Genomic DNA, 11,812 nt, shown 5'->3' on the forward strand with positions numbered 1-11,812 from the left:
ATTGAAGCATCAGATCTCGTTTATAGCTAAATATTTGTATTAATTAGTAAGATAGCAATTACAGGGCTCGAATCTTATTTTTAAATTAAATGAATATGTGCGCCCTTTGGGAGAGTCAAAAACACAACTATAAAAATATTTTATCTGATAAGAGTTCCTTAAGGTAGATAATGTTTATTGGAGTGACCTAAATTCCTAACAGAAAAATATAACACAGAAAATTACTTTAAATCACTGATTTAAAGTAATATGTTGGGCAATATGTTGTGGCCCAAAAAGAAATTGGGCCACAACATATTGCAGTTTTTATTGCATTTAAATGAATAACTGGAACCCAGGATCAGATATTTGGATTTGGAACAAAGCCACTATGCAACTATAAAAATTGTTGTTTTTTTTAAAAGTACAAATCATACACACATATCCTAAAAGTTTAAGCGAATCTACTATTGAGAAGCGAAAGTTTTTTTAAATCAATTTTATGTAATATGTACATTCCGAGACACCAGTTTGGGGTTTCCATTCTCCGTAAGCTATTGTCATAAATGTATTTCACTATGTAAAGTGAATTATTTACTTTTTTTAATGGTTTTTTAAAATATGTAGTTGTATATAAATGTATTTCTAGAGGAAAACAAAAATGTTTAAAACAAAAGCAAACAGACTCATCGTTCAGAGATTTATTAAGACTTAACAAAATGGACCTGTTGGGCCAAAATAGTTGTATTTTAGCATGCAAGTGAATCATAAGTTATTATCCACTGCAACACTTAAAAAAAAAAAAACATGCTTCCCTGCAGCAGACTGAAATTGAAGAGATATATGAAGAAACAGCTTGTGTGGAAATAAATCTGTTTCTTTGAGCTTCCAGACAGCGCAGGTCATAAAATGGCTCTTAGTTTAAAAAGAAAAAATAAACAGCAAACACAATGTCAAGGTTATCAAAGTGACAGGTAAGGTCCATTCTGACTTTTTCTGAAGCTGTTAAATACAGTTCATCTTTCTTACAGGGTTAGAAAAATACCATTCATTGCACAGTCGATGCAAATATACAGTTCAGCTGTTTGTAGTTTTCTTGTTCTGAGCTAAACAAAAGCATAAACACTGTTTCCAAACAATAAAAAGCGTTTTTATTGAGTGTCCTTTAATTACTCACTGTAATTTCATCATCTATCATCAAAATAAGATACAGCTGCAGGAGAGCAAAGAGCAAGTTTTGGTTGCACATCTGGATAAATTACCAGAAAAGAGAGGGGGAAAAAACGAAATAACTTGAAATGAAAACCTCCAGACGTCTCTCTGTTGTTCATAAACATCACTACCAGCCTCCTTTGCCACCCTTCTTCTTCTTCTGTGGTGCCTTTTTGCGTGTGGCTCCAGATGAAGGTTTCTGCTGTCGCGGCGGGACCACGCCGCTGCCGCTGGGGGCTGTGGACGAGCCGGTCGCCGACCCGGGTCTGGGAGACGTCGGGGGGCTGGTGGCGGTTTTACTGGCGTCACTGGAAAAAAAGAAGAACCGCACTGTGGTCAGACAGAGGTCACAGACAGAGACTGAAAGGTTTGACCTCCAGGCGGCATTCTGACAACAGGATTAGTGGCTTTGCACTGTAATCTAAGGTTCAGCACCTCAGATTAGTTCTGTTTTAGGTAACCTTTTTAATAAAAAGGACCAAAAGCCTTCAAATGTTCCAAAACAAAGCAAATCAAAAAGACACTGAAAATGCGGACAGGAGGGGTGGAAGTAAAATATTTTCCCATTTTTTTGTTGATACAATTTTCTGTTTTGATGATGTTTTATAAAACGGTACGCGGGTTCATTCACTCACAGCTCGGCTGAAGCTGCTGATGTCGCTCCCTGTGTGCCTTTTCCTATCGCCTCCTTCTTCTTCCCCTTCTTCTTGCCTCTGTAGTAGGAGCGCTCTCTCATCGGAAGCCACCTCTCCGGGTCCGGCGTCGCTTTGGGATCGTAATTTTTAGGAAGTTTGCCTAAAAAAAAAAAAAGAAAAACAAAGAAAAAATGACGTGGGATCGGTTCTGTCTTCAAGAGACGTAGGAAACATGAACAGCGGCTTACCTTTCTTCTTTTTCTTCTTCTTTTTGACCTCGCCTTGGCTGAAAGAAAAATAAATGATCAGTATTTACTGATTATTACAAATCAAGCATTACTCTTTGGTGTAAAAATTTTTTTACCCAATTTCCTTGGGAAGGTTTTCTCCGACCACTTTGCCGGCTTTTTTCCTGACATAAGTGGCGCCGTGAGAATTCTCCAGTTCGTCTACGTCCACGTTGAAGGACATGGTGTCTGCAGACGGCAGGTGCTTGCTCAGCCTGGAGACAAACGTTAAGGACGCTCAACAAATCTGTGCCAAAAACCTTCACCTTGTTTGACCTGCAACCAAAAAAATTCAAGCACTTTTCAAGCGTTTTCCAGGTACATTTTCAACTGTTCGCTTCAGATGTGGAATTTAACTGTTAAATCACAGTTAACATTGTGATTCATTCAGTTATTTTATTTTTAATAACAGTAAAAAAAAGAAATAACTGATATTTTTTAAGTGTTAAAAAATATCTGGTTTTAACCGTCATCATTTCCAAATTTTGGCTTTTAATTACAAAACTGTGTAGTTTAAATATCAAGCACTTTCAAGGACTTTATCCAGAAATCAAGCACTTTCCAAAACTTGAAAACGCCGAGTTGAATTTCAAGGATTTCAAGCACCAGTACAAATCTTGTTCTATAATCATCATTCCAATCATTCTACTCTACAGCTAAAATTAATTCTTGTCAGAAAAAACTGTAAATTATTATCTTAAGCAACAAAAACCAAAGAATGCTTGAATTTACAACATCAAGGAAACATGAGTGAAATAACTTTGAAAGGATTCGACTTGGCTTTATCCGTGTCCACCAGAGAATAAGCAGAGATCAGTTGTGCCAGCGTGTGAACGTCGTTTGTGTTTTGTCTGTGTTGAAAAGAAGAAAATGTACGTTTTTAAAGAAAATGTACATCTGGAACAAAATCTGGAAGCGTTTCTGCAGGACTCACTTCCACAGTTGCTCCAGGTCACTGATGGCTTCTTTTTTACGTCCGTGCTTAAGTTTGAAGTTTGCAGCTTCTCGCACCAGAGCCAGATGTGCAGCAGATCCGGGCTGAGAAGAAGCAGAAGAAGAAGAAGCAGAAGAAAAAGCAGAAGCAGAAGTAGCAGAAGCAGAAGAAGCAGAAGAAGAAGAAAGTCTGTTGAGATTTTTATAAATCTCAAACTCTCAAACATGATCCTGAGATCAAATATCTACAGCCTCCTTCATCGTTACTGGCTCTGAATCAGAATTTATTTTATTACTTTGGGTACGAAGGAAAGCACCCTGAAATTTAAAAAACCTCACTAAGGCAAATAATTGAATAATAAATAAGTGTATCTCAATAAATAAGAAAAATATAGTGGAAACTCAAATAACTGGCATGTTAAGAAAAAAAAATAGTAAAGATGTGGAAAAGTCTTAAACAATTAAATCTTATGTCACATAAATATAAAATTTCACTGAAACCTGGAGAAAAATTCAACTTTTATTTTTTTTTACACTGAATAAAATCCAATTTTACAGAATTATTTTTTTTTTTTACAAATAGCACAAATCAACAGTATATTGATTAAGAAATAAAGTACTAGTTCCACTGGCAGATTTTTTTCCACATATAACATGAGGGATATGTCAATCAATATTAAGAAATTATTAATTACTTAACAAGCTCCTATATGTTGCTGACATTTTAGTTTTGTCCTATTTCAAGTGTAGTAAAATAGTTGTATTAGAAACTAGACAAAAATACTTAGTAAGGTTGTGTTTTTGCTGTTGTTTCCAAGGCAACATTAAGGAAACAAAGCTGAAAAACCTACTAACCTGTTCAGCTTGATAATACTCTATAGCTTGCTTGAAAACGTCGATGGCGCCATCGATATCCTCTTCATGGGAGTACATGGTTACCAGAGCTGAAACCTACAATAATAAACACACTTCAAGTAAAATACTAAACTACCAGATCACTTTGGTTTTACAGAAACCTTTTATAATCTAGCAGTCCCAAAAAGAGTAAATATTCTCACCATTCCTGCTTTGTGCTTGAACTCTTCAATGGATCTGAGGACGTCACAGGCTTTTGTAACGTGACCTGAACAGCAGAAGCATCAAAGACGGGTTTTATTTTTGGGGTTTGTCGACTCGCTATGAGTTAAACACATTAAAGCTGAATGACTCCCACATCTATCTTTAAAACATAAGCGTAAAATAAAAGGAAATTTTGTCTGGAGTGGGTCAGTACCTTGTACTAAAAACAGTTGTGCCATTGTTAGTTTAATGCCAGATGCACTTTCTGGGTTTTGCTCTGAGAATTGCTGCAAAACAAAAACAAACAAAAAAGGTTTAAATCATTGATCCTCAGACACAAGCAGATATTTCCAAGAATAGCAGAAAAATAATAACAGTCATCTTAATGTTTCCAAGTGAGATTATGACATGTTCTAGTTGTAAAATGTTCCCACATCTGGCAAAAATAAATAAGATGTACACTCATTATTAATGAAGGCAAAAGAAATAGTTTTAGGAATTGTCTATTTTGTAGTTGTTTGGTTTTAGTGAGATCTGAATAATGAATTAATTATTATGATCTGTATAATAATTAATTAGTTGACAATTATTTCAATAACTGATTCATCACTATTAATCATTTCAGGCCTACTATTGATCTGAACAGAAGACAGCATGTCACGTTGCAGCATTTAATCCAATTTGATGTGAATCAGGATGTGAATTTGATGTGAATTTGATGTGAACTTGATGTGAATCAGGATCTGAATTTGATGTGAATCAGGATGTGAACTTGATGTGAATCAGGATGTGAACTTGATGTGAATCAGGATGTGAACTTGATGTGAATCAGGATCTGAATTTGATGTGAATCAGGATCTGAATTTGATGTGAATCAGGATCTGAATTTGATGTGAATCAGGATCTGAATTTGATGTGAATCAGGATGTGAACTTGATGTGAATCAGGATGTGAATTTGATGTGAATCAGGATGTGAACTTGATGTGAATCAGGATGTGAATTTGATGTGAATCAGGATGTGAACTTGATGTGAATCAGGATCTGAATTTGATGTCAATCAGGATCTGAATTTGATGCAAATCAGGATCTGAATTTGATGCGAATCAGGATCTGAACTTGATGCGAATCAGGATGTGAACTTGATGTGAATCAGGATGTGAACTTGATGTGAATCAGGATGTGAACTTGATGTGAATCAGGATGTGAACTTGATGTGAATCAGGATGTGAACTTGATGTGAATCAGGATGTGAACTTGATGTGAATCAGGATGTGAACTTGATGTGAATCAGGATGTGAATCGGGATCTGAATTTGATGTGAATCAGGATCTGAACTTGGATGCTCACCTGCAGGAGCTCCACCGCCTTGCTGTGCTGCTTCTCCCTGCACAACTGAGCCACCTGGATGAGGACGGGTCGAGGGTGACCCGGGTTCTGAGCCTGAAGACTGGACGACAGTTTCCTGCACTGGTCGGCCTGTTTGCATCCAGACCACAAAGCCAGACCGGATTACAACAGAGCCATAAAATGTAGAAGAAGTGAATGAAATCAGAGCATTTTCCTCACCTGATTAGTGTACATGGCCAGCAGCGCTTTGTTGAACTCGATGGCCTGCAGCTGCTTCTTTGCCAGTTTGTATTCCACACCTTCTGCGTTTGTGAGCTTCACTTTTTTCTTTGAGTCGAACACGTTTTGGTCCTAAAAGAACAGAAAGGCTGTTATTATCAGGCGTTTTTAGGTGAGGAGGTTTCACTATAGGATGGCTAGCTCTGCCCCCACCTTATTGATTGTGATGATGTTGTTGGCCGTCACAGCCAGAAGCCCGACATCAGAGGGCCTGGAACCAGATCAGATTACCGTGGATCAGCCGTTCAAGATGTTAAAACGAGAAATACTGTGTTTAAAATGAGCTGACATGAAGTGGTCATGTTCTTAAAAATCTGTGTTTCCATTACATAAAGGGCTAATTGTTTTATAATATGTAGAGTTTGTCATTAACCTCTCAAGTTGCTGAATAGAAAAATAAAAGATTAAAAGAATAAAGTATGAACATACAGATATTCATACAGTACTGTCTGTAGCGCTTGAAGGAATTTTAAAACTTCGCTCCATGAAGTGCATTATTAACTCATCAAAGCCATAAAAATCAAATTTTTTCCATCATGCTACAAATTTTCTCCGCTAAACCCTGAGCTTTTATTTGATCACATCCTCATCTTCATATTAGTCATTTTTTATTGACATGTTGCTTTTTCAGCTCGGCTGAATGAGCGCCATTAGGATAAAACTTAATTAGCTTGTTGAGCTTTTATATTTCTAAACAGAACCGCATAAGGTGAGTTTTTAAACTCACACCGGACTGGTTCTGGTGCGGCTGCCATCTTTGTTTCTGGGCCCGCTTAAGGATGACCAGCAGCGTCCTCTGCTGGATGGAGGCCAAACTACAACACTGAAATAAGGTCTAATCGATTTTAACAATTTTAACCATATATACCATTAATCCACAATCCTAAGTTTATTAATCGTTTGCCTCCCAAGTAAAAATATTTTTAACACTATTATTATTTCAGTAACACGTCTTGAGCAGAGTCTGGACTCACTTGAGCTTGATGACCTGGTTGTAAAGCTGCAAAGCCTCGTCTGTTCGGCCCTGCAGCTGCATGATGTACGCCATCTGAGAATGGATGACCGCCAGCTCCGACTCGATGTCTTCTTCAGTCACGTCCTGAAACAGACCGACAAATGATCGCTGTCTGGTGGCAAAATTAAACAATCTTCAAGCCACAAACACAATAGCTGGTTTTAAGTCAAATGCCTCTAAGATCAAATTAATTCACAATTTAATAAATAATCTAAATATTGTAATAGTTTTTATTGTACAGTTTTTAAACAGAACAATGGCTTCAAAGTTAGCTCAAAAAATGTTAAGTTATAACATTTTGAAGGTGTGAAATGACTAGGGAGAGGTCTAGTTTATTAACTTCCAGTTTAAACTCGCATTTCACATTATAAACATCTGTAAAAAAAAAAAAAGCTTAATTTTATTTATTTATTTCTGTCCTGCTGGACGTGGAACATTTTGCATATAATTAATTCATAGCTTGATAGAACAAATACAAAACTGCAATGTAATAAAATATATAAAAATATAATTGAATGAGTTTCCTTGGAGGAATCTGATTTAAAATTACACTAAACAATAGATTAATTAAAAAAATTAAGGAATAAAGATGCTTGAAGCAAAAGACTCATTTAAAAATTGTCCACATTAACAATTAATTACTAATAAATGGAAATATTGTTTGCAATGATTGACATTTGCTTTTATTTTGATACATTTATATATCAAAAGCAAATGTTTAGTCACATGTTCTGTATTGAAAGGAATTTATTGGGTAAAATTCTCCAATAAGTAATTAAAGTCTGGAAATCTTTTATTTTAGCAAATAGATTCTGTGTGCAATTATCTGGAAAATATTTTACATATTTGCAAAAACAAACATAAATTTACAATACATGACATGCCCCCTCATGTACTTTTAGTATAATAATAAACTCTTCAAGAATAATGAACAACAGCGTTCATAATCTTCTCAAACCTGTTATCTTCTCAATAATTCGCAACTTTACAAACTTACAGGATAACAACAGGCATTTATAGCATCTGGAATTAATTTTTATAAACAAAATAAAAGCAATGACTTACCGAATCCTCTGCCAATGAGACTCTACAAAGTTCTGCCAAAAACAGAAAAATAGAAACACTTGATTTAGACATGAATGGAAACGTAGCAGTTCGACGAGGTGAGTAATGATAAACATGCTGACCTTCGGCTTGCCGTAGTGTGTTGAAGGCCTCTGCCAGCTGCCCTTGACCAATCAGAGCGCAGGCAGTATTGTAACAGAGCTCATACGTCGACTCGGAAAGACCCAGATCCTCCTAAAAAGGAAAAAAGATCAACTCTAGATCAGTTTTTAAAAAACAACAATAATAAAATCACACTCATGCAACTTAAGCTTCTGAGCTCAGCAACTTTATTCAGTTTATTGTGAATTTTTGGGTGTTTAATTCGGTTCTGATGAACGTTTAGTTTTCAGTTTTTCTCAAAAATAAATGAATATAAAACAAATAATGAGTTTATTCACTCAATTTGACTAATTTCAGAAATAATTTACAAGTTCACCATCTTACAACACTAATTATGCTCGAGTGAGCAGGAAGAAATAAAGTCTTGCACAAGTCCTTTCTATTTCTCAATATTTACAAAATAAAATTTCACATTAAGTTAGCAATATAAGTTGCAAACCGTATATCATTCCCTCCATTGTTGACTCTAAAGTGTATACAACTTAATTATTGGCTCATAGTGGAGAATTTTTTCAACTTCTCATTCAAACTATTCCATATTTTCACTCCATACACAATTGTTTTTAAAGTAGCACAGTTTTATTTTTGAAATCATACTTCCTTCTGTTATTTCTGTCACTTGAGTTTAAGACAAAGAACTTCTGTAAATGAATTGGCAACAATCTCTTTAACCAAATCTCTTAGTTCCAGGATATTTGATTGAATAAACAATAAGTATGTTCTCTATTATTCACTTTATATATCATTCTCACAGCTTTATCCTGTGTCACAAACAAAATTTAAAAAAGCTGAATCGCCACAATATGAAAAAAAGTTTGTAAAAATACTGAACTCGTCAAAAATGTAGATAATTGTTAATTTTACATGTTTTGTAGTGAAAAAAGATGAAATGTGATCTATGTTTGAGCATTACCATCAGCACCTTCTCCCACTGACTCATCGCAGCCACTACGGCAGCCAGGTTGGTCTTCCTCTCCTCCTCGTACTCATCCTGAGAGTTCCTGATCAGGTCTGTGTAGACGGTCTTGCACTCATCGTAGCGCTCCAGTCTGTACAGCTACACAAAGAGAAGAGTTCAGATCATCTGACACACTAATAGCATCTGAACAGGAAGAATGAAGCCACAGTGCACCAGGAAAAGTCATTACACTGATCAATAAAAGCTTAATCTCTGTCTCCATGATGCCAATAGTGAGATTTAGTAAAAAATTAAACCAGGACATTAATGGATGTAATTATGTGTATTTATAATGATGTATATCAGAAATACAAGCTACATGAACACCAATAATAAGTACAATTTTCTCCAAGAAAAGACAACAGTAGAAACATTAAACAGTCTCACCACTTGACCATAAAGTTCCTTCAGCTTGTCTGTCTGGTCAGGAGCACTTTCAATGGTCTTCAGCGCACTTTCCACTCTGTTCAGCCGATACTCACAGTACGCCTTCTCAAATACAACTTCACTAATATATAAAAAAAATAAAGAGAGAGAAAATTACACTTCCCAGATTCAGACAGTTTTAAAATCTCAGTTTAAATATTCACTCTAATCAAACTGATTCTTCTTTTGTTCTACAAACTGAAGGTTTTTATGATTATGTTTATTTCTTAAACCTCACAAAACTATTAATTTTATTAATCGCTTTGAACCGATTATTGAAATAATTGCCGACTAATGTAGTAATTAATTCATCGATAAATGGAGCACCCAGACTCAAAAACTTTAATTTGCTAAAAATTACAAAATCAGAGCAGTAATTAAGTCAAAACAGCACAAAATTTATACACTTTGCTCTTAAGATGTTAGAAAACCTTGTCTGTAAATATGTTATGGTCCTCAAGTGACATAGTTTTAACTCCACCTAGTTCACATTATGCATGAGAAAGATCTCAGATTAAGTACCTTTTGCTATCAAATTATTAATTAGTTAATTGAAAGTATATTCCACAGATTCGTCCTACACTGTATTGTATTGATGTGGGATGAGTCTCTCACATGTTGAAGCATTTTGTAACTCGAGCTACAAAAGATCAAGTGTGGAAAAAAACAAATTTTTATTGCATTTTAGTTAATAAAATGTTTATTTGCATCTTTTATTGTATTTCTAATGATGTATAAAAAAGGCTTAAGTGTTTAAATGAATATCTGCAGGATGTGCCAATTAATTGTTAAATCGATAGAATACTAAAATCGTTAGTTGCAGCCCTATATGAAACATAAACAATTTAATATTTTGGTAGTTGTTTACCTCCCAAGCACTTTGGTGTGAGTGTTCATGACGTTCAGCGCCTCCTTGAAGCTCCCATTCTGAACAAGGCAAACAATCTTACAGTGAAGGGCCGTCACATCGTCCCTGTTCTCATGCAGAACTATAGCAAAGGCAGCAAAAAGAAAAAAAAGTTATTAAATAAAATAATAAAAGCAAGAAAATGATCAAATTACATCTGAATTATCAACCCAGTTTAAGTTTGTAAACCACTAGGGATGCAGTTACAAACCCTACATCACAACAACATAATATCCTAATATTCTGAAGACCTAATTAATAATTATAAGTGCACTAACCTTTTTTTGTTTTAATTTTATTCACTATTACGTGATATAAGAAATTTCTATCATATTGATGCAAGTATCATGTCCTTTTGCTACTTATGCAAATCAACGAAATGTCAATGTTGAATATGCGTATGTGTGTTTATTATTATAGTTTTTACAGATCTGACTTTGACTTGAAATCAAAATATGAAAGTTGAAGTGGTAATCAACTCCTCTTAGCTCAACAGTAGGTCAGGGTAGGGACACGTCATTGGTCAGAATACACCGGTGCAAAATCTAGTGAGAAAATGTAACTCAATAGTGACCTAACATGACACACAACGCACCTTCCTCGTCTGTTTCATAAACTGAAACACTGAGGTTATCAAACAACAAAAAACGGAACGTCTCCCTTTACAGAGTTGACAGTTTTAGCTTAGCAACATGCTATTGAGTAGCAATGATCCCCAGCACAGTATGTCGCTAACAGCGACCGCGGCTCGAGTTTTAAAGACGGCCCTGTCAGGAACCGACTCTTACTCTTAGAAAGCGCCTTCAGAGCTCGGGTGTAGTCGCCACTCTGTCCGCAGCGGTTCACTTCGGTCCATAGCGAAGCCACGGCCACCCCTCCACTCGCCATCTTTGCTGAATGGACCGACAAGGTAGGCGGAAGTAGAATATGTTACTTCCGGGCTAGAAACCAAGTATTAAAAAAAAAAATCAACATTTACATATTAAAGAACCAACATAATACAGCCTTGATATTTGATGCAGGTTTATTTTGGTGAAGCAATTAGCATTTTCCTTAAACATTTTTCATTTGAAATTGTCGCAGTCATATGACGCCTTCATAGCCACCGATTAAAATCGGAATACAGATTTCAGAATGTGAAAACAGACAGCAGGCCGAGCTGTCTTTCAGACAGGGAGCTCCAGTTCGTCATAATTGAATAAAGTCACAATGTTGTAATACTAAGGTGACTTGCAAAGGGTCAGTACTAGGGTATCCCATTTATCATAAAAACTGTTTTAACCTAAACAATGTAATATTATCTGGAAGTAATCTGGCTATTGATTCAAGGCTTTGTGCTGACGTCTAAGTGTCAAATAAATGCAAATCAGTCTGAAGAATAACAATACTAATGCGTGTGTGTTGACAACTATAATGTAAAAAAGATCTGTCATGGTACCCTCAGTAAAATGCTTATCTCCCCCTTAGCACCTGCAGAAAAAACATTCTGGAGCCGCCACTGCGCCTCACACGTATTTCTTCTCATCTAGCATTCTCCCTCTCACATT

At 35.7% G+C, this 11,812-nt stretch overlaps 1 protein-coding gene across 1 annotated transcript; it reads right to left on the reverse strand.

The window, feature by feature from the left end:
* Window positions 1-665: 665 nt before the first annotated feature.
* Window positions 666-11,203, reverse strand: srp72 (signal recognition particle 72). Its single transcript, XM_081611818.1, has 19 exons — window positions 11,054-11,203; window positions 10,227-10,347; window positions 9,320-9,440; window positions 8,888-9,031; window positions 7,935-8,046; window positions 7,813-7,844; window positions 6,707-6,831; window positions 5,886-5,943; window positions 5,673-5,804; window positions 5,454-5,582; window positions 4,320-4,392; window positions 4,105-4,169; window positions 3,902-3,997; window positions 3,048-3,151; window positions 2,886-2,964; window positions 2,191-2,327; window positions 2,075-2,112; window positions 1,827-1,986; window positions 666-1,499 (listed from the first exon to the last, which is right to left on the reverse strand). Exons 1-19 carry the CDS (start codon window positions 11,151-11,153, stop codon window positions 1,319-1,321), a joined length of 2,007 nt encoding a protein of 668 aa, XP_081467944.1. The 5' UTR covers window positions 11,154-11,203; the 3' UTR covers window positions 666-1,318.
* Window positions 11,204-11,812: the final 609 nt, after the last annotated feature.

This window comes from Poecilia reticulata, chromosome 10, assembly GCF_904066995.2.
Source record: "Poecilia reticulata chromosome 10, P_reticulata-male-v2, whole genome shotgun sequence".
NCBI lineage: Eukaryota > Metazoa > Chordata > Actinopteri > Cyprinodontiformes > Poeciliidae > Poecilia > Poecilia reticulata.